General features: G+C 38.2%; 1 protein-coding gene and 1 long non-coding RNA gene across 3 annotated transcripts in view; one reads left to right on the forward strand and one right to left on the reverse strand.

Moving 5' to 3' along the window:
* Positions 1-1468: 1468 nt before the first annotated feature.
* On the reverse strand, positions 1469-22141 carry LOC130922534 (uncharacterized). Its single transcript, XR_009064521.1, has 4 exons — positions 22012-22141; positions 9944-10005; positions 9675-9874; positions 1469-1613 (listed from the first exon to the last, which is right to left on the reverse strand). It is a non-coding gene; the product is annotated as an uncharacterized LOC130922534 (long non-coding RNA).
* Positions 2546-23792, forward strand: part of LOC130922533 (L-threo-3-hydroxyaspartate ammonia-lyase) — a 34318-nt gene continuing 13071 nt past the window's right edge. For both annotated transcript variants that reach the window (XR_009064520.1, XM_057847322.1), the window contains exons 1-9: positions 2546-2767; positions 9682-10012; positions 10114-10230; positions 10380-10621; positions 17295-17460; positions 18061-18160; positions 18302-18377; positions 22047-22172; positions 22900-23067. Coding sequence is in view for 1 of the 2 variants with exons in the window: in XM_057847322.1 (XP_057703305.1) it covers positions 2652-2767; positions 9682-10012; positions 10114-10230; positions 10380-10621; positions 17295-17460; positions 18061-18160; positions 18302-18377; positions 22047-22172; positions 22900-23067 (1442 nt within the window). In the remaining variant the exon portion in view is untranslated. The remainder of the gene's footprint in view (positions 2768-9681; positions 10013-10113; positions 10231-10379; positions 10622-17294; positions 17461-18060; positions 18161-18301; positions 18378-22046; positions 22173-22899; positions 23068-23792) is intronic.

Raw genomic sequence — 23792 nt, forward strand, 5'->3', positions numbered from 1 at the left:
ATTACAAGTCAGGTTGTTAGCAAATGTTTCCACAAAATGGATCAGCGACAAGACTTTTGTCAGGGACTGTACATGCGCGGCCGTTGCAACGGCTGGTAGTCATCGGCGAGCATCGTTTACATGATATTTGTGTTACACATTTATGCCGTGAGGTGACGTGTTCATTTAGCATCTTTGGGATCTGTTGTAAGTCTGATTGAGTGTATAATGCTTAGTTGCCGCCACGTTTTGTGGCTAAATTGACCGCGTGTGGGTACGGCGTACTTCCGGGTTGTGCATCCGCGCCCACCCCCACCTTTGTGTTTATTACTCTGCAATTCATTTGTGGGTTGTTGATTATTGTGCGGTCAATTTTCATTGTTTTACATTGGCACTGATATGCTGTTAACCCAAAACCCTAACTTGAAATTCAGAATTTTTGACATTTGGCTTTATCTTTGAGTTAGTGGGATTTAATTTGTCGGTGGAGTTTATTTCAACTAATTCCATGCAGCGCGTCAGTTATTTGTTAATTTCAGGGCTCCTAGTGGCCAAGCTAGTGCGAGTCAATGGTGGTTGTAATCAACTCCATCCACTGCCATATTGGCCCGAATATAAGACGGTGTTTTTTGCATTGAAAAAGGCCTGAAAAAGTGGGGGTCATCTTATATTCGCGGTCTAGACATTATACCCATTCATGACGCTAGATGGCGCCAGATATCATTGAAGCGATGTTCTGTCATGACAGATCTCAGCTACTCTCAAGTTTAACCAGTTTGCATTATTTTATTGCAATGTTTTTCCTTATCCAGATTTGTTTCAAGACTACAGTTACAGTTAGACTTCACTTTGATGGTTAATGCAGTTATTGCAATTTTGTTGTTTTATCACAATAGATTGATTTATTTACATTTCAAAAACCAGAAGCCATTCCTTTATGAATGAGATTGCACTTTAGTTTACATATTTAAATGTTCAGATATCAAGATTTGAATGAGGCAAAATAACATGCTTTTTCTCTCAAATATATTGTTATAATCATTTGTTTCAGATGTACTGCAATTATTTTCTGTATGAAAATTAATTTGGTGTACAAAAAGTCTTTTTTTCAAACTTCAGTCTTGAAAAAGAGGGGGTCGTCTTATATTCAGGGCCAGTACGGTAATTAAATCTCTGCTAACTCGAAAATTAAGCCTTATGTGAAAAATTCTGATCTTCCCCTTTAAATTCAATGATCGGAAAGTCAATTACATGCGATTACATATTTCTGTTGTCATTCTTATGTTGAGGCGGCACAGGGATAAAAATTGGTAAAAAGTAACAGATAATCTAATTTTAAAGTAACTTAGTTACTTTAGTTTTTCAAGTAATCTGCGAAAACACTGGTCATGGCAGCTGCTCTTTTTCAGAGAAATTCTGTTTTCAGCAGGATGTCCGTCCACTCAAATCAATTCTGCAGCAAAGAACGCTCTCTGTAGTGGTATTGATTGCTTCCTTTTATTCACTCTGAATAGATTTTTTTTTCTCTCTGACTCGCACACATCCACACACACGTGCTAGCTGGTCGTAGTAAGCATGGTTATCTTCTTTAAGCCAGACTGTCTTCAGCCGCATGTACTGTTCACTTGTCTGGCCTGTTAAGCAGATCTACAGGTTAAGCAGCAGAAAAACAAAAGTGGGGGAAAAGTGAGAGTGAAACAGGCTGTGGTATTAATGTCTTTCAGTTCACGTGACAGATGACCAATGAAATTCCAGGGAAATATGATTGCTGAATGTCCCAGGGCACACAGCTTTTCACATGAGTTCAAGGCGAGAAAATGACAGCACCTGGTTGCGTTCATGTTTCATGTGAAAAACTACTGGAGGGAGAGGTCACTTTCCCTGTCAATTTCAGTGCACATTTTCCACTTTGTCCTGTGCGTCTACAAAATATCACTCCTACTTGATAGGACAGTCTTAAGGTTCAAGGTTCAGACTTGTGTTTGGAGGCAAGATTGAGAAAAGGATTACGTCTGAGTCTAGGTCATACTAGAGGTTGATTCAAGTTGATTTAGGGTTTAAAGAAGGGTAATGCACAGTTTGTGTACACAGAGCTCACTGATTACTGTATTTTTCCTCGCTTTTCTAATGTTATAACACTCAAGGACTGTCTTAGCCTCAAAGCTGTCTGCAGATGTCGCTGAGAACTGGAAAGCACCTTATTTCTCTGTTTAAAAAATTCAGGCATAGAGCACTAAAGTTAACTCCTCCTTTTAGGGCCTCCATCCCATATTCTTTAATTCATGATCCACCCCTATTCACACTTGTCCCCTGTGTGGTTGAGCCTTTGGGTGACTGCTCCTTAGATAAACCCCACTGTAAGTCTGTATCTATCCCTTTAGACCGTCTGATTTGCTCTACGTCACAGAAAGTGGAAGTAATCCCGGTCTGGACCAGGAATAGAATCTTGGGAGTGGCCAAGCCACCGGAGAGACGCTCCCGAGTCACCGTGCATGTGTCCCTAGATAATCCCTTCTTAAACAGCTTCTGAGCTGGGTAAGGGTTTTGGAACTTGCGCTGCGGACTTCAGACCGTGGGAGCTGCACTGGATAGTAATCCTACACCTCAATACCTGAGGACCATACACAAATAGTGAACTGTTTGGATTTTAGAAGGACCCTGCTTCAACCAGGATGAACTTTGCTGCCCAGTTATTCTACTCAAGCTACTTGAATGAGCGACTGGAGCGATTGTTTTCACCAAAGCCTGCAATTAAAGACACAGAAGAAAATGACCCCTTTTGGCACAGGTGGGAAACATGTAGTGACCCAAACCCATCAGAACTCCCCTCTACCCAGATCAAACCAATAGTGATGTGTTGTCTTTGTGACAAAACCCAACCACCAGCGCAGAACAAGGGTAGGAACACTTCCTACCCCAGCCCCTCCTCCCGTTTCTGCTCAATGTGTATAGCTCCCTGTAACAAATACCCTTCACCCCAACAGAGTCGTGTTTTCGTAACATTCTCTGATGGAGACAGTGAAAACAAATAATATCTTTTGGCAGAGGTGGGTTACATGTGAGCCAAAATCTACAGAGCTTTTATCAACCCTCAGAACACTAGAAGTGGTGCCTGATCTATTTGGCAAATCTCATCTGTTAGTCAAACAGTCTTCAATTTCAGGCTGTCTTGTTTCTACTCCACTTGTAGGGATGTCACTACTAAATCCGCTTCATTCCAAAAGACCATCAACAAAACAATGTTTGTCTTCCAAATCAAGATTTGACTGCTGTTGACGCCATATCCAAACAAAAAGTCGCTTTCTCCACAAATTCCCAAATCTTGTCCAGATCCATCTGAGCTCCTTATAGTACTAACTTCTTGCATCTGGCTAGCTTCTAAAATCGCAATCCCATATAAACGGAAACTACTTCCTTCCCTTCATTTCCTGGTAGACCTTCTTCTTCATTTGGTAATTTATGTTCTTCTTATTTTCACCAGGCAACACCAACATTTTATATAAAATGTCCCACACATATATATACATATACTGTATACACTTTTAGTTTGGTGCCGAGGTTTACATATTGATTCATTGACAGAATTACAGTTACACTGTTAAGGGAATTGAACAATATTTGCTTGAATATTTTTTTTTCCAGTTTGTTTCTGTTATAATTTGAAAAATATAAAGATTGCCCTGCTCCAATTTACAAAGCATACTACTCCTTATGACTAAGAGTGAAGCGAGTGGCGAGACATTGACATGAGAGTCAAATTTACAAACTTATGAACCAAACCGATGCTTACGGTTGACCCTAAATTGTGAAATTTTGCCCCTAAAATATGACACAATGCAAGTACATTTTACATTTGCTGTACCATTACATATAATTCCATTAAACTTACTATTTTAGGTTATTATTCTGTTTTTAACCCCTTCAGACCTAAGCATACTGCTAGAAGGACATGACGCGTTCGCGTCAGCAATACAATAAATATACTTAAAAAAAAATAACTGGTGGATTTACTTACTACAATATTAAGTTCAGTTCACAAGCAGTAAAATTTACTTAATCTAAGTAAGTGCAAATTGTTACAATGGTTTTATCAAGTAAATCCACCGTATTGGCCCGAATATAAGACGGCCCTGATTATAAAACGACCCCCCTCTTTTTCAAGACTCGAGTTTGAAAAAAAGACTTTGAACACCAAATTAATTTTTATACAGAAAATAATTGCAGTACATCTGAAACAAATGATTATAACAATATATTTGAGAGAAAAAGCATGTTATTTTGCCTCATTCAAATCTTGATATCTGAACATTTAAATATGTAAACTAAAGTGCAATCTCATTCATAAAGGAATGGCTTCTGGTTTTTGAAATGTAAATAAATCAATCTATTGTGATAAAACAACAAAATTGCAATAACTGCATTAACCATCAAAGTGAAGTCTAACTGTAACTGTAGTCTTGAAACAAATCTGGATAAGGAAAAACATTGCAATAAAATAATGCAAACTGGTTAAACTTGAGAGTAGCTGAGATCTGTCATGACAGAACATCGCTTCAATGATATCTGGCGCCATCTAACGTCATGAATGGGTATAATGTCTAGACCGCGAATATAAGATGACCCCCTCTTTTTCAGTCTTATTTCAATGCAAAAAACACCGTCTTATATTCGGGCCAATACAGTATTGGTTTGGAGACGGAAATGTGTCATGTCCTTCCTTGCAAAATTAAGTTCAGTTCACAACCAGTAAAAGTTACTAAATAGAAGTAAGTGCAAATTGTTACAATGATATTATCACGTAAATCCACCAGTTCTTTTTTTCGGTGTACACTGAGTTTACTTACTATTGCTACTTCTGGTAGCTGATTGGATGAAACTTTACCCATTGAAATCAAATCATGAGTTTTAGCAAGCCCTCTTTGCCATTTTTGGCTCTTTGAAAATAGCTGACCAAACGCAACTTTAAAAAGGATAACGTAGAGGGCTCATTTCTCATTAAAAACACATCAACATTAAAAATGACCAATAAAAGCATGAAGTATCCCCGACCAAAAAATTGCACTTTGCTCTGGTGTTTGAGTAGAATTAAAATAAGCACAGATTTATTTTTTGCCCAGCAGAAAAAATGCAGGTCTGAAGGAGTTAATATTAGGGCTGTCAAACGATTAAAAATTTTAATCAAGTTAATTACAGCTTAAAAATTAATTAATCGTAATGAATCGCAATTCAAACCATCTATAAAATATGCCATATTTTTCTGTAAATTATTGTTGGAATGGAAAGATAAGACACAAGACAGATATATACATTCAACATACGGTAAATAAGTACTGTATTTGTTTATCATAACAGTAAATCAACAAGATGGCATTAACATTATTAACATTCTGTTAAAACGATCCTTGGATAGAAAGACTTGTAGTTCTTAAAAGATAAATGTTAGTGCAAGTTATAGAAATTTTATATTAAAACCCTTTTAATGTTTTCGTTTTAATAAAATTTGTAAAAATTTCAATCAAAAAATAAACGAGTAGCTCGCCATTGTTGATGTCAATAATTACACAATGCTCATTCATTGTGCTGAAACCCATAAAATCAGTCGCACCCAAGGGCCAGCAGAGGGCGACAAAGCACCAAAAAACACAAGTAACAAGTGGACATTACACTCTGCTGTCAATTTTAATATATTTTAATATATTAATATATTCAATTTTAATCTGTTTGAGTGGGGCATGTGCATTAAATGCGTCAAATATTTTAACGTGATTAATTTAAAAAAAAAAAAAAAAATACTGCCTGTTAACGCGATAATTTTGACAGCCCTAGTTAATATATAATAAAATAATTGTTGCTGACAATGTCCTGTTGTTGGTGATCATGCACAAATGTGTGTGTACTCTTGTGTCCTTCATGAGTGAGGCGTAATACTATCTTACTCGGTTTGTGCTTTTTTTTTTTTTTTCGTTATTTTCTGTGTTACACAATCAGCAAAACTAAATTTATTGCTGGCTTTTTATGTTCAGCCCAGGCAGAGCATGTCACTGACTATGGACTATTATTTTTGCTCTGAGAATGCACACGCTAATGTCAGATGAACATAATGCCAAAACAGCCCTGGGCTTTTCCGTTCACTATGTTCCTGACTGAATAATGGACAGAGAGTCTCTGATAAGTGGAGCAGAGCGCAATAATGAAGCCTTATGACAAGAGTGAAAGGTCAAAGAATTGTGGTTTAAATAGCAGCAGCTTTGAACGAAATGCAGTCAGGCTGTTTGCAAAGCTGGCTCTACCATGTGGTTTCTTATTATAAGCGACAGTAATGAAACACAGAAAAAACACCAAAGCTCAAGAGAATATTTAATCATATTTAATACACTACCTGACAACCACCCTCTTCACTGAAGTATAGCTCTAATTACTAGTGGACAGCCTCGACTGCACACACTTTAGCCAGAGATTCAAACCTTGCTGTTCACCAAATGTGATCTTCTTTCACGTCTAGGTGACGGGGCTAATCTCCAAAGGCTGTAAAGCCTATTATTATGTTTATACTGTGTAAAAGGCTTCCTAACTGAGGTGGCAAAAGCAGTCCGCAAGTTTGATGTTTTCAAAAGGCCTTTTTGAGGAGTTTTTACATTACATTTGGATTATAGGAAATGAAACTGGTCTGTATAAAAGACTATTCCATTTTATTTGAACCCAATTTACCAAGCGGCAGTATATCAAACTGCCCCGCTTTTGGCCCATAATTGCCACTTTAATCATTTGTGTGAGGCTTGAAAAGAAACAGTGGACACGTAATGAATCATAAATTGACTCATATATGCAATATTTCACAGTGAATAGAAACTGTTGGCATTAAAGGTGAATCAATTCATTATTCACTGAAAATATTCAGGAAGGAGGTCATATTAATTTTAATTAGGCAGGTTTCAAGAGTGTTCTACTTTGAAACTTTCACATTCTAAAACTGACTGTTCAAGAAAATTCAGACATTCACCTTCATGTGTTTAATCGTCAATGGCACTGAAATGAGTATTCACAGCAAGTTCTCATAGTTTAAAACTTTAGATGTCTATTGTCGTCATTGCCTGGCAATTTAACGCGTTACATGGGTAACACTTTACAATAAGGGTCCCTTAATTAACATTAGTTAATGCATTTTTAGACAGTAACTCATGTTTAAGTAATATGACAATAATTCATTTAATCCCTTAGCTAACATTTATTAATATATTAACATTAGTTAATGCATTATTTAATGCATTTTAAGACAATAACTAATGTTTAAGTAACATTACAATAATTAATATAATTGCTTATCTAACATTTAGTAATATATTAATTAACATGAGTTAATGCATTAGTTAATGCATTACTTAATGCTTTTGTTAATGCATAACCAGACATTAACTAATAGTTTGGTAAAATTTTTAAAAATATATAGGCCTATATAGGGTTAAGGTTTAGAGTTAGGGTTTGTTAACTTAAGCATTTATAATTTCTTAGTTAAGGGACACATGTGCTACAATTTACAATAAGGGTCCAAAAGGCATTCAGTAATGGTTAATAAAGGTTAAGAAGGGGAAACTTAAGCATTTATAAAGGATACGTGTGCTACACTTTACAATAAGGGTCCAAAAAACATTCAGTAATGGTTAAATAAGGTTAAGTAATACTTAACTAAGAAATTATAAATGCTAAGTTAACAAACCCTAACCTTAAACCCTAACCCTATATAGGCCTATATACAGTATATTTTTAATTTTACCAAACCATTAGTTACTGTCTGGTTATGCATTAACTAATGCATTACCTAATGCATTAGCTAATGCATCAACTCATGTTAATTTCTATATTAATAAATGTTAGATAAGCAACTATATTAATTATTGTAATGTTACTTCAACATTAGTTATTGTCTAAAGATGCATTAACTCATGTTAATTAAGGGACCCTTATTGTAAAGTGTTACCCAATACTTTTTACTTGAGCAGATTTGTGAAGAAAAAACGCTACTCTCACTCCACTAGTTTGGGTTTCACAAGAGTTGTTACGTTTTTACTCTTTATTCTACATATTAGATTATTTTTTTGCCAGCGATGCCAAGAGTAGCTCTACTGATTTCACCAATGAGACGTCGCAACAAAAATCACATGACTACATTAAGCCAATCAGACGCAAGCTTGCCGTTCTATGATCACGCCAGCCTGTTCGATCATGTGGTGTCTTTAAAGCACCGTGAAAAATGAAGTGTTTGATATAGAGCGGTACTCTCAACATGACTTGAGAGCACGGATTTAAACCTCTCTTCCAGTTCTTTTTTGGCACCAAATGACCACAGATCAGGAGATGTGATCCTTTTAATCTCATAATAGTAACTCAAGGAACTATTCACTATTCAAACTAGGAACTATTCTCCACTAGAGGGTACTCATGCTCTTTTGATGAATAATGCTTCATTTCTTTTTTTTCTCTCGCCGTAATTCAATTATTTTTTTTTTCATACCGTATTGGCCCAAATATAACATTGTGGTTTTTGCATTGAAATAAGACTGAAAAAAAGAGGGTCGTCTTATAATCGCGGTCTAGACATTATACCCATTCATGACGCTAGATGGCGCCAGATATCATTGTAGCGATGTTCTGTCATGACAGATCTCAGCTACTCTCCCCATTCACGACGCTAGATGGCTCCAGATATCATTGAAGCGATGTTCTGTCATGACAGACCTCAGCTACTCTCGTTTAACCAGTTCGCATTATTTTATTACAATGTTTTTCCTTATTCAAATTTATTTCAAGACTACAGTTACAGTTAGACTTCACTTTGATGGTTAATGCAGTTATTGCAGTTTTGTTGTTTTATCACAATAGATTGGTTTATTTAAATCTAAAAAACCAGAAGCCATTCATTTACGAATGTGATTACACTTTAGTTTACATATTTAAATGTTCAGATATTAAGATTTGAATGAGGCAAAATAACATGCTTTTTGTTTCGGATATACTGTAATTATTTTCTGTATAAAAATTAATTTGGTGTTCAAAAAGTCTTTTTACAAACTTGAGTCTTGCGAAAGAGGAGTCATCTTATAATCAGGGCCGTATAATATTCGGGCAAATTCCGTATTTCTTTAATGGATTATTATTGTACAGTATCAGTATAACAACAGTTCATATAGATAAGTTTGTGCTGAGAAAAAAAAAATACCATTGTTAAAAAAATAATAATAATAATAATTTAAAAAAAACATTTTTTTAAAAAATAAGCAGTTACTCACAATGTTACTCATTACTTGAGTATTCTTTTCACTAGATACTTTTTTACTTGTACTTGAGTACATTTTTTGGATGACTACTTTTACATGAGTAATATTATTTTGAAGTAACGCTACTCTTTTTAAAAAAAAATTGGCTACCCTACCCACCTCTGCTTATCATGTGACAGTGATGTCATAAATTACTGAATATTATCTATTAAAATTCACGTTATGTAGTTGCTTTGTGGAACAAAAATTAATTCCTGCAGATTTTGTTTGTTGATTGAATTTCTTTTGTCCAACTTCTCAAACATCCTTAATGCGAGCGCTTATTTGTCATCTTGAGGAATTAATATTAATGACAGGACATACAGTATGACTTATTCCATGTCTGCAAGTTTTATAGTCCTATGAAAATGTAAGGAATTCTACCTTCCAGAGAGGAGTTGCGTCTGGGCCCTGCAGATCCAGGTGACTCTTTCAAAGGAGTTCAGTTCAGTAATGGCGCCGTGGGCCGCAGACCGACCCTCATTGAACCAGAAAGGCTGAAGGACTTTGGTGAAGAGGAACTCCTTAACGGGGACGTCAAGGTCCGCGAACCCAGGGTGGTGGTCGAAGCGCCTGTAATCACACTAATGGAACCGCCAAAAACCAGACGAGTCAGTGAGTTCAGGATCGTCCCCAGACCGGCTCCTCTGTACCTTCGCTTTGAGGACATTAGCGCTGCCGCCTTCACCATCCAATCGGCGATACAGAAGACGCCCTGCACAGTAATCAAACACAACAACAATCCATGAACATTTGGGCTGTATTTTTATTTCCTCTGGGATCAATGAATGATTGAATGACTAAGCCCTCTTGTGTTTCTCAGTACTCTCGGCTATCCAAACAGTATAGCATGGAGATTTATCTGAAGAAGGAGCACCTTCACTATACAGGCTCAGTGAAGGAGAGAGGAGCGTTGTACCTGCTATCGTCCCTCACACAGGTAAAACAGAGGATCATCCCTTCCTGTCTTTGAGGTCATGTGACTTGAGAATCTGCACTGTCAGTCAGATGTAGCGGCACACTAATATCCATTAGCCACTTTGTGTACATACTTACATTTACTACACATTGATCACTCTATATTTTTAGGACCAGCAGAGGAAGGGTGTGATTGTTGCCACTGACTGTAACTTCTCCATGGCTGTGGCCCACCATGCAGTGGAGCTGAAGATCCCAGTGTTTGCCATCATGCCGTCATGTTGTTCGTCGCCTCGTTTAAGGATCTACAGAGACTACGGTGCCATGGTCATTTCCTATGGCAGCACCAGTCACGACTCTAAGAACCACGCCCGCCATCTGGCCAACGACAATGGATACCTCTACTTGGAAGAGTGAGCAATTTATTCTCATTTTACTTCACTGAACATGTGAGGGTATTCAGAATTTTTCCAGGTTGTATTATATTTATACACCAGTGGTCTTCCTATTTTCCAACAGTTTCTTCACCTCCTAAATTCAGATATCTGGGTTTGCAGAAAACAAAATGTGCACTCAAGGGTCTTAATTGGGTGTACAAACTCTTTTTTTCCCAATGTTTCACCTGTAGAGACTCAAGCTAGACCTTGCACTCACAAGTTCTGAAACTAAAAATTGTACAACTAAATAATCTTTTACATACATTCCCTGACAAAAGTCTTGTTGCTTATCCATTTTGTAGAAACAATTGCTAATAACCTGACTTTTAATTATTCAATTGGTTTCAGAAATGGCTCATATGAAAGCTAAGACCCTCCCAAATTGATGTTGAATGTACAAAAATATATTTGTTTCACTGAAAAAAGATTTACCATTTCATGAAGACATAAAGGTCCAATTTTGGCAAGACAAAAGTTTTGTCGCCTACAGAAAGTAGTGTGAAAATTGAACAAAAAATGTACTTCAAATACAAAAATATACATAATACTTACATAAAATACATACATACATACATACATAACATAAGCGAATTAAGTAGTGGTGCTGTGAGATCCAAATTTAATATTTTGTATGACTTCCATGGGCTTGAAGGACTACATCCATGCGGTTCGGCAAGAATTCATACAATTTATTGATGAAGTCATCAGGAACATCAAAGAAAGCAGTGTTGCATTCCTCCCAGAGTTCATCAACATTCTTGGGTTTCGTCTTCCATGCTTCCTCTTTCATCCTACTCCAGACATGCTCAATGATGTTCATGTCTGGTGACTGGGCTGGCCAGTCCTGGAGGATCTTGATCTTCTTTGCCTTGAGGAACTTTGAAGTAGAGATTGAAGTATGCGATGGAGCACCATCCTGCAGTAGAATTTGTCCCTTTGTATGGTTAGGAATGAGAGGCAGCTAAGATTTGTTGATATTTCAGACTATTTACAGTGGGGCAAATAAGTATTTAGTCAACCACTAATTGTGCAAGCTCTCCCACTTGAAAATATTAGAGAGACCTGTAATTGTTAACATGGGTAAGCCTCAACCATGAGAGACAGAATGTGGAAGAGAAAAAAAACAGAAAATCACATTGTTTGATTTTTTAATAATTTATTTGCAAATCATGGTGGGAAATAAATATTTGTCCAATACCAAAAGTTCATCGCAATACTTTCTTATGTACCCTTTGTTGGCAATAACGGAGGCCAAACATTTTCTGTAACTCTTCACAAACTTTTCACACACTGTTGCTGATATTTTGACCCATTCCTCCATGCAGATCTCCTCTAGAGCAGTGATGTTTTGGGGTTGTCGTTGGGCTACACAGACTTTCAACTTCCTCCACAGATTTTCTATGGGGTTGAGATCTGGAGACTGGCTTGTCCACTCCAGGACAAATGCTTCTTACGAAGCCACTCCTTTGTTGCCCTGGCTGTGTGTTTGGGATCATTGTCCTGCTGAAAGACCCAGCCACGTGTCATCTTCAATGCCCTTGCTGATGGAAGGAGATTTTCACTCAAAATCTCTCGATACGTGGCCCCATTCATTCTTTCCTTTACACAGATCAGTCGTCCTGGTCCTTATGCAGAAAAACAGCCCCAAAGCATAATGTTTCCACCCCCATGCTTCACAGTGGGTATGGTGCAATTCGGTATTCTTTTTCCTCCAAACACGAGAATCTGTGTTTCTACCAAAAAGTTATATCTTGGTTTCATCTGACCATAACACATCCTCCCAGTCCTCTTCTGGATCATCCAAATGCTCTCTAGCGAACCGCAGACGGGCCTGGACATGTAATTTCTTCAGCAGGGGGACACGTCTGGCAGTGCAGGATTTGAGTCCCTGGTGGCGCATTGTGTTACTGATAGTAGCCTTTGTTACTGTAGTCCCAGCTCTCTGTAGGTCATTCACTAGGTCCCCACGTGTGGTTCTGGGATTTTTGCTCACCGTTCTTGTTATCATTTTGACGCCACGGGGTGAGGAGGGAGTTGAAAGTCCGTGTTGCCCAACGACAGCCCCAAAACATCCCTGCTCTAGAGGAGATCTGCATGGAGGAATGGGCCAAAATACCAGCAACAGTGTGTGAAAAGCTTGTGAAGAGTTACAGAATACGTTTGGCCTGTTATTGCCAACAAAGGGTACATAACACAGTATTGAGGTGAACTTTTGGTATTGACAGAATATTTATTTTCCACCATGATTTGCAAATAAATTCTTTAAAAATCAAACGATGTGATTTTCTGTTTTTTTTTCACATTTTGTCTCTCATGGTTGAGGTTTGCCCATGTTGACAATTACAGGCCTCTCTAACAATTTCAAGTGGGAGAACTTGCACAATTACCGGTTGACTAGTTACTTATTTGCCCCACTGTATGTTGCCTTCCAACCTGCAGATCTCTCGCACACCCCCATACTGGATGCAACCCCAGACCATGATTTTGCCACCACCAAACTTCACTGTTTTCTGAGTGAATCTCGGATTCATGCGGACTCCAGTAGGTCTCCTGCAATATTTGCGGCGACTGTGGTGTAATTCAATGGAAGATTCATCTGAAAAAATACAACTTTTGCCACAAAACAGTGATGTTTGGTGGTGGCAAAATCATGGTCTGGGGTTACATCCAGTATGGGGGTGTGCAAGAGATATGCAGGGTGGAAGGCAACATAAATAGTCTGAAATAACAAATCTTAGCTGCCTCTTACATTCCTAACCATAAAAAGGGACAAATTCTGCTGCAGGGTGGTGCTCCATCGCATTCTTCAATCTCTACCTTAAAGTTCCTCAAGGCAAAAAAGATCAAGATCCTCCATGACTGGCCAGCCCAGTCACCAGACATGAACGGGATGAAAGACGAGCCATGGAAGACGAACCCCAAGAATGTTGATGAACTCCAGGAGGCATGCAAGACTGCTTTCTTTGATGTTCCTGATGACTTCATCAATAAATTGTATGAATTCTTGCTGAACCGCATGGATGCAGTCCTTCAAGCCCATGGAAGTCATACAAAATATTAAATTTGGATCTGACAGCACCACTACTTAATTTGCTTATGTAACGTATTTTTGTATGTGAAGTACAGTTTTGTTCAATTTTCACACTGCTTTCTGTAGGCGACAAAACTTTTGTCTTGCCAAAATTTGACCTTTACGTCTTCATTAAATGATAAATCTTTTTTCAGTGAAACAAATATATTTTTGTACATTCAACATCAATTTGGGAGGGTCTTAGCTTTCATATGAGCCATTTCTGAAACCAATTGAATAATTAAAAGTCAGGTTATTAGCACTTGTTTCTACAAAATGGATAAGCGACAAGACTTTTGTCAGGGACTAGTATTCCTTGCACAGAATGTTTATTTTCATAAAGAATATCCCTCTGTGAATTGCAAGCTTGTAGTTGTAAACTTAGTTTGTTTTATGGGCTGACTTTCTCACTAAGGTGATTTGGTTCAGTTCAATTACTTAAGTTAATGTTGTTTTTGTTGTTGTAACTGAGACCGCTCCTAACTGAATTATCTGAGTCTCAGATGTGTTGGAATGAGTCTACTTAGTCACCTGGGGTAATTTGCAGCAGACAGCTAGAGGAGAAGATTCATAGTTGATCGGGTCAATGAAGGCATCTGATTCAGTGCAAAAATTGTTGTCGTTAATTGTTGTTGTTGTTGGGTTGTTGTTGTTTTTTTTTGTTTTTTTTACAATTTCTTTTTCATATATTTGTTTATTAGATGGTCATCATGCTACTCTGTGGTTCATTGAATATGATGAGAGAAAAAAGTTTTTTTTTTCTTTTCGCAGGTTCTTTAATTCTCTTAATGAACAGGAGATGACGATACACAATTTAGGGATAAAAAGAAAGCAATCATCACCTAAGCTAAACACATTTACTAAGAAAACAACAATTCAAAGCCGGCCAGGACTGAATCCTCTAGAGTGCCCCAGGTGCCATTGAGAAGATTCCCTGCCGGTCTTCTAGCGCATACACTTTTTGTTTTTCCAAATGCGGTTTGTCAGGCCCCCCTGTTAACCCATGAAGTGACTCACAAGAAAGTGGAATTTTACTAGACAGCTCTGTTATCCGTTTATGACCTTGCTTTAGTGAAGAAGCTGAAAGCTGCACTCTTATCTAAATCAACTCAGAAATAAAACACAATATAGAAATGAATATGTCAAGTAAAATAAACAAATATACACGACTGAGTATCCCTGCAAATATAATGAATAGATGAGTGTGTCCACTGTGCACAGTTTGAATAAAATACAGGTACATCTGTCATCACTATTTCACAAACCCCAGTTTAAACGAATATGGGATGCTGTGAAGAATGTACATACTGTAAAAAGAGAATACAATGACTTGGAAATCATTCATCAGTATAAACATTATCTTAAAACGGCGCCATTACAGACTGAGCGCAACAATGCGTGAGTGGGTCGTGCAGCGCATGCATTAATTGCGTTAAATATTTTAACGTGATACATTTTTTAAAAAATTAATTACCACCATTATTAGGATACATTTGATAACTATACCTTAAGCCTAAACTAAAGACTGTGGAAGAGTGAAACATATTATGTCTGTAACGTTGAATACAATTAGAAAACGATTTAATTAAAAAATATATATATATATTAAAAAAAGGCATGGCCGATATTTTTTGCCGATTCCGATACTTTGAAAATGACGTGATCGGACGCGATCAATCGGGATGCTGATCGATCGGGACATCTCTAATAGTAATCATTTAAAGCAACACATACAGTTTTGGTCGATTATAGCAAAGATGGTGGACAAATACAGTAGTGTTTTGCCTCAAAGAAGACTGCTTTTCCCATGAGGACCAGCGCACACCTGCACAGTGTCATAAAATCATGATCTCTGTCGCTTGCAGATGGATTAACGACATTTCTGTTTCCAATGGCTGTGTGTGGGATGAATTGTAAAAAAGTACTGAATTCAGTTGTGGCTAAACAATAGCATATGGCGGTTAGCAACCGTTTGGCTTAGTGTGGCTAACCCAGTACTTCTCAAATGGTGGGGCGCGCCCCCCCAGGGGGGCGCAGAGCGATGCCGGGGGGGCGCGAGTGACCTCGGGGAACATGCTTTTTTTTTTTTTTTTTTTGCCGTACTAGAATAAAGTGTACTTGCACATCCACTCCGTGGGTGGCAGTGGCGCTCTCATTTTCAAAGTGCGTGCAGTATTTTTGAAGTAAGCAAGAGCACACGGAAGAGACTCATGCAGAGCTGGACTCACGCAGCGACCCACTGTCTTTCTCACGTGTCCGGCCGAGAAGTGCCGTTTTCGGCTTGGGATCGTCACGACCACCGCCCTCACCTACGGTTCTCCCTCAGCCGCCGAGAATGCGCTTTTTTCGGGCTGTTTGCCTTTGACTTTTAATATAGTGGGAAATGAGGAAAGACCACTGTTTACGGAGTCTAAAAATGATTATAGCGGAGAAGCCAAATCAGTTAAGACGCCACTTAAAGACATTAGACCTCAATCTCATTGATAAGCCGCTTGATTGTTTTTCAGCGAATATGTGCCGAATATTGCCAATTGTCACAATCGTCCCGCTTTGTCAGTGTTATATCAGTAAACCAGTGAGCACTGTGGTGAATCAGCGAAAATAAAAACTTTCCTTCTGTCCAGAGACCTTTTTCCCCCCTTCTATTCAGTTTTGTTGTTTTTTCGGTCAAATTTTTTGGCATGTTGTCCTGAAGAGTAAATGTTTCTAATCAATTTGAATTTGTTATTATTTACTGATTTTATTACATTTTATTTTTCAGTATCAAATGGTCAAAAATGTACCTTGAGTGTATTTTTACAGTTTGGATGTGACTTTTTTTTTTTTTTTTTTTTTTTTTTTAACTTCAGGCAAATTGATGCGCATTAAGTCTTTTCTGTTACAAGCAACACAATGTTAAAAAAGTTATACTTTATTATAAGTTGATCTATGTTACTTTTTTTCTTTAATAGAAAAAAAGGACACAATGTTAGGCTGAGGCGTACTTATAATAGTAATATAGACGAATGATACTATTTACAGTGGCGGCAGAGAGTTGGGGGGGGCGCGAAACATTTACGTCTTCCTTGGGGGGGCGTAACAGAAAATAATTGAGAAGCACTGGGCTAACCCCTACACCCCTTAAAATTATCGGAAATGATTGGAATTGAATCAGGAGCAAAAAAAAAAAGCAATCGGATCGGGAAATATCGGGATCGGCAGATACTCAAACTAAAACGATCGGATCGGGAGCAAAAAAACATGATCGGAACAACCCTACTTTCTATTCTTATCTGCATTGCTGATTTCAATTATTAGCAGTAGTAGTAGTATTTGTTTTATTTTTTATTTTATTTTTTTTCATTCTATTTGTGATTAAATGCGATTTTTATGTATAATTTTATTTCCTTTTTTGATTGTCTTTTTTTTATTTTAATTTTTTTACGTTCTATTGATTTTAATGTGGTTTTTATGATCTTCATATGACGTAAAGCACTTTGAATTGCCTTGTGTTGAATTGTGCTATATAAATAAATTTGCCTTGCCTTTTAGCTACTGCTTTGAAAAAAGTAATTAAGACAACAATTCTGTGCTGTTCAGGGATGAAAGTGCGACCTACCTCGCAGGACTGGGCACAGTGGGCATGGAGATCTACGAACAAGTGCCCAAGCTTGATGCGGTGGTGGTACCTGCAGCTGGACAGTATGGTTTACTGGCAGGCACAGCGGCAGCCATTAAGCATCTCAGCTCAAACATTCTTGTCATAGTAAGTTAACACGCAAGAAAATAGTGTGTACAAAATTCTCTGTTCTTTTTACAGTATCATACACCTCCAAATTAGGTCAGATTCCCCATAAAACCAATCCTTCTTATTGCAAAGACAAGTTTTTGCTCGCCTCCCACATTTCTCTGGTGTGGAGCCAAGGATGTTTTTCATTGCGCTTGGCTTTTTTTTTTACAAGATAAATGTATTTGATGTTACCCGCTGTTTTTCTTAGTTCCATTATCAGCCCACTGCTGAAAGTCTGACAGCTTTAGGTCTGTTTACACCCACCGGAGGAAAAGGATGAGCCTCTTATTTTTCATCTCAAATATATAATGCAGTTTTCTGGCTTTACCAAGTGCCTTACATTTGAACACATGGGGGCTGGTGGAGGTGCGCTTACTAATTTACTGTGATCCAAGAATTAAATGCACGGATAAATCTTTGTCAGCTCATTCTAATGTATCGGCTCTGTGTCTGTGAGGGGGTTGCGCATATGAGGGCGGCCTGACAGAATATTTTATACTTATGATATTTATTTCATGTGGTCCAAAAAGCGCTGCAGTACACATCATAATTCTGTGTATGGACTCTCTTCTACAGGGAATAGAACCTGAAGGTTTCCCTTTGCTGTTGCAATCTCTGAAGACAGATGGCCCCATCAAAGACATTCACAGCAACCCCAACACCAAACTATATGGAGGTAAACATATTTGAAAAGACTAAATCAAGCTTTAAAAGTGTAGTTCAACTCTAATAGAATGTTAAATTAGCAGTAGTGTTTTCTGTTTGGATGCCGCGCCTCTTGTAACGTAGTATATGTTGCTCCTCTGTTTGTTGTCAGATCTCATGGAGTGCTCGCTAGGTAACAACACCTTCCAGCTGGCAAAGAAACTAGTAGATAAAGTCATCTCTGTGAGGTAATCTACAGCAAATATAAAGTTGGAGGTTCAGTTTTGTTTCAATGGCTTTTTCGCACCAGTCATTTTGATACAAAAACATTTACAGTTGTGGTCAAAAGTTTACATACACTTGTGAAGAACATAATGTCATGGCTCTCTTGAGTTTCCAGTTATTTCTACAACTCTGATTTTTCTCTGATAGAGTGATTGGAACAGATACTTCTTTGTCACAAAAACATTCATGAAGTTTGGTTCTTTTATGACTTTATTATGGGTCAACAGAAAAAAGTGATCAAATCTGCCGGGTCAAAAATATACATACAGCAGCGCTAATATTTGGTAACGTGTCCCTTGGCCATTTTCACTTCAATTAGGCGCTTTTGGTAGCCATCCACAAGCTTCTGGCAAGCTTCTGGTTGAATCTTTGACCACTCCTCTTGACAGAATTGGTGCAGTTCAGTTAAATTTGATGGCTTTCTGACATGGACTTGTTTCTTCAGCATTGTCCACAAGTTTAAGTCAGGACTTTGGGAAGGCCATTCGAAAACCTTAATTCTAGCCTGATTTAGCCATTCCATTACCACTTTTGATGTGTGTTTGGGGTCATTGTCCTGTTGGAACACCCAACTGCGCCCAAGAACCAATCTTTGGGCTGATGACGTTAGGTTATCTTGAAGAATTTGAAGGTAATCCTCCTTCTTCATTATCCCATTTACTCTCTGTAAAGCACCAGTTCCATTGGCAGCAAAACAGCCCCACAGCATAAAACTACCACCACCGTGCTTGACGGTAGGCATGGTGTACTTGGGGTTAAAGGCCTCACCTTTTCTCCTCCAAACATATTGCTGGGCATTGTGGCCAAACAGCTCGATTTTTGTTTCGTCTGACCACAGAACTTTCCTCCAGAAGGTCTTATCTTTGTCCATGTGATCAGCAGCAAACTTCAGTCGAGCCTTAAGGTGCCGCTTTTGGAGCAAGGCCTTCCTTCTTGCACGGCAGCCTCTCAGTCCATGGAGATGCAAAACACGCTTGACTGTGGACACTGACACCTGTGTTCCAGCAGCTTCTAATTCTTGGCAGATCTGCTTTTTGATGATTCTCGGTTGAATCTTCACCCTCCTGACCAATTTTCTCTCAGCAGCAGGTGATAGCTTGCGTTTTCTTCCTGATCGTGGCAGTGACAAAACAGTGCCATGCACTTTAAACTTACAAACAATTGTTTGCACTGTTGCTTTTGGGACCTGCAGCTGCTTTGAAATGGCTCCAAGTGACTTTCCTGACTTGTTCAAGTCAATGATTCGCTTTTTTAGATTCATGTATGTATATTTTTGACCCAGCAGATTTGATCACTTTTTCTGTTAACCCATAATAAAGTCATAAAAGAACCAAACTTCATGAATGTTTTTTGTGACAAAGAAGTATCTGTTCCAATCACTCTATCGGAGAAAAATCAGAGTTGTAGAAATAACTGGAAACTCAAGAGAGCCATGACATTATGTTCTTCACAAGTGTATGTAAACTTTTGACCACAACTGTACATTCCGGATTTTTCGGACTATAAGTCGTGTTTTTCTATTCTTTTGGCGGGGTGCGACTTATACTCTGGAGCGACTTATGTGTGAAATTATTAATACATTATTACCGTAATTTCCCGAATATAACTTTTTTTTCCCCAAAATCAACTTGTAAAATCATGGTGCGCATTATAAACGGGTACAGGGATGGAGACAAAAATAGAAATATATTATATATATTAGGGTTGTTCCGATCATGTTTTTTTGCTCCCGATCCAATTGTTTTAGTTTGAGTATCTGCCGATCCCGATATTTCCCGATCCGATTGCTTTTTTTTTTGCTCCCGATTCAATTCCAATGATTCCCGATAATTTTTCCCGATCATATACATTTTGGCAATGCATTAAGAAAAAAATGAATAAAACTCGGACGAATATATACATTCAACATACAGCACATACGTACTGTATTTGTTTATTATGACAATAAATCCTCAAGATGGCATTTTTCCACCCTCATGCTTCACAGTGGGTATGGTGTTGTTCGGATGCAATTCAGTATTCTTTCTCCTCCAAACACGAGAACCTGTTTTTCTACCAAAAAGTTCTATTTTGGTTTCATCTGACCATAACACATTCTCCCAGTCCTCTTCTGGATCATCCAAATGCTTTCTAGCGAACCGCAGACAGGCCTGGACGTGTACTTTCTTCAGCAGGGGGACATGTCTGGCAGTGCAGGATTTGAGTCCCTGGTGTTACTGATAGTAGCCTTTGTTACTGTGGTCCCAGCTCTCTGTAGGTCATTCACTAGGTCCCCCAGTGTGGTTCTGGGATTTTTGCTCACAGTTCTTGTTATCATTTTGATGCCATGGTGTGAGATCTTGCATGGAGCCCCAGTTTGAGGGTGATTATCAGTGGTCTTGTATGTCTTCCATTTTCTAATAATTGCTCCCACAGTTGATTTCTTTACACCAAGCGTTTTACCTATTGCAGATTCAGTCTTCCCAGCCTGGTGCAGGTCTACAATTTTGTCTCTGGTGTCCTTCGATAGCTCTTTGGTCTTGGCCATAGTGGAGTTTGGAGTATGACTTACTGCAGTTGTGGACAGGTGTCTTTTATACCGATAATGAGTTAAAACAGGTGCCATTAATACAGGTAACGAGTGGAGCCTCATTAGACCTCGTTAGACCTCTTTAGAAGAAGTTAGACCTCTTTGACAGCCAGAAATCTTGCTTGTTTGTAGGTGACCAAATACTTATTTTCCACTGTAATTTGGAAATAATTTTGTTAAAAATCAAACAATGTGATTTTCTGTTTTTTCCACATTCTGCTCTCTCATGGTTGAGGTTTACCCATGTTAACAATTGAAGGCCTCTCTAATCTTTTCAAGTAGGAGAACATGCACAATTGGTGGTTGACTAAATACTTATTTGCCTCACTGTACAGTAGTTTTGTAGAGAAGAATGGGCCAAGATTAGTTCTGATCGATGTGCCAGGCTAATCTGCAGCTCCACGGAGCGTCTGGTTGTAGTTATTGATGCCAAAGGGGGGGGGCACAAAATATGATATGTGATGGTTCACTTACTCATTTTCCCCCTTTTGTCATTGTTCGCATGCTATCATCAGTAAATTATGAAAACCTATAAATGTATGCGTGGTTTTAGTTAAAGTAGACACTGTTTTTTCATCTGTGCGATTTTGACAAAAATCAGATCACATTTGATGGTGATTTTATGCAGAAATGTGACAAATTCCAAAAGATTCAGATACTTTTTCATACCACTAAATACTGTAGTTTGGAGTTACAACATTTTTACACATTACATTTACAAAATAACTAATGGATTTGAAAAATAATTACAATAATAACAATAGCAAAAACAGTTTTCAGGGACCAGACAAAAAAACATTAGTACAAGATGTCCATAAAATATGATTTGATCTTTATCTGAGTTCCAATGGTGGTATTTAATTGTACATTACTTTCCTTACATTTAGAATGTACTTTTTGTTAGTTGTTTGTACTTTATAATTGTCACTTAAAAGACAAATTATTGTATATGACGTTTCTAGCATTAATAAAATTAAACCCCAAATAATGGCAATAAGCCTACAACGTGTACGTTTTCAATTTCATACCGTCTTTAATGAACTGATGTTTTTGTCTCTTGCAGTGAGGAGGATTCTTTAGTGGCAATGTTGAGGTTTCAAGAGTTTGAACGCTCCACTGTGGACACAGAGGGAGCCATGGGATTGGCTGCCATTTTAGCTGGACAACTGCCAGAACTGAGAGGCAAAAGGTGTTTTTGATTTGTTAATACATTCAGATTTCATCAGATGCACCTGCCAGAGTGTTTCTGCCAGCTGCTTCCCTCGCTGTTAGAGGAAGCGTCGTGCTCATTTGCATGCAAACACGATCATATTTTAGCAATATTGTGTCGGGCTGCAACACTTTCCCTGGAGCAGCTTCTCAAATGATCAGATCACTTCAACCGCTTCAATTCTGTCACGCTGCATGATGAATTGTAAACAACAAACTATTACGACTCGCAGTCCACAAGGATCGGATTGTGCCAACCTGCCGTTGATTTGAAAGTCTGCTAACGTCATTTGAGTTATTTGGCTACTTGGCTTATGAAATTTCCTCCAAGATGCGTGTTTAATAGTGCTGAGTTTTCCAATAGATTCAATGATGCCGATGTCGATATTGTACTTTATGAATGTAGCTACTTTAGTAAGCTTTTTATGGACCCACAGGAAATGAAAAAAATATATAATATGGTGTTTATTTCTGGGAAAAGAACATTTTGTAGTGTTTCGATGGAGAATGAAGTGGGCTGCTTATTGATTCCTGTAGATATAAAAGAATTTACCTGACTGTTCCAATACATTGTACAGAATGTGTCCTGTGGTTGAGAGTCCGCTAACATAGACTCCAGCTAACCTAGGTGATAAGTAGTTTGCATTTTGCCTAATGACATGACAACATTGTTTATTGAACCAATAATGAAATTTTTGTGTGTGCAGGGTGGCAGTGGTGGTGAGCAGCGCAAACATGGAACTGGATCTGGTGAGGCAGTGTGTGGACCGAGCTCTGGTGCTGGAAGATCGTGTCAGCAAGTTTTCAGTGCAGCTGGGAGAATGGCCGGGAGACATGGCCAAGCTGCTGGACCTCCTGTCCAGAGAGGACGTCAGGTGATGGGCTTTGTTGATGTTCATGACGCAGAATATTTGCTCACATTAGGATTGGGAACCTCTGGGTATCTCACGATACGATACCATTTGCAATACCAGGCTCACGATATGGCGATATAACAACAAAGAAAAACGAGTCATTTTCATACTTCTGCTGTAAATTTAAATGAGTTTACCACTAGAAGATGTCCAATCCGTTTGAAGTGGGAGCAATGGCAGCAAATGAACGGATTGGACGCCTGTGGCTGTCCAATGGCACCCAAGGAGTTCATTTTTGGGGGATTTCGGGTCATTTCCTGTTGATTTTGGGTCACTTCCTATTGGTTTTTTAGCATTTACAGGTCATTTCTGGTTAAATATGGGGGACTGAACACGGAGTGCCCATAAGCGGAGTTTAAGGGGGAGCCAGCCCCCCGGTGGCCAAAAAGTGTCATTGCATGTAATTGTCTTTCTTATATATATAAAAGTTGTAAAGCAATAAAGCAAACAACAAAAATGAATGAAATGAACAAAAACATATTTTTATAATGGGTCAAAATTATTTTTCGAACAGATCATGTGACTAGCACCTTAGACGGTCATTTGCTTTGCATATTATTTTTTTTAAAAATTAGGGGAGGACAATTTTATTTTTCACATTTTTTTTTGTTTGTTTGAAAGTTTTTTTTTTTTTTTTGATTGAAGCAATTTTTGGGGGGATTGAATAATTTAGACACAAATGGCCT

The sequence above is a fragment of the Corythoichthys intestinalis genome, chromosome 10 (assembly GCF_030265065.1).
Source record: "Corythoichthys intestinalis isolate RoL2023-P3 chromosome 10, ASM3026506v1, whole genome shotgun sequence".
Classification (NCBI taxonomy): Eukaryota; Metazoa; Chordata; class Actinopteri; order Syngnathiformes; family Syngnathidae; genus Corythoichthys; species Corythoichthys intestinalis.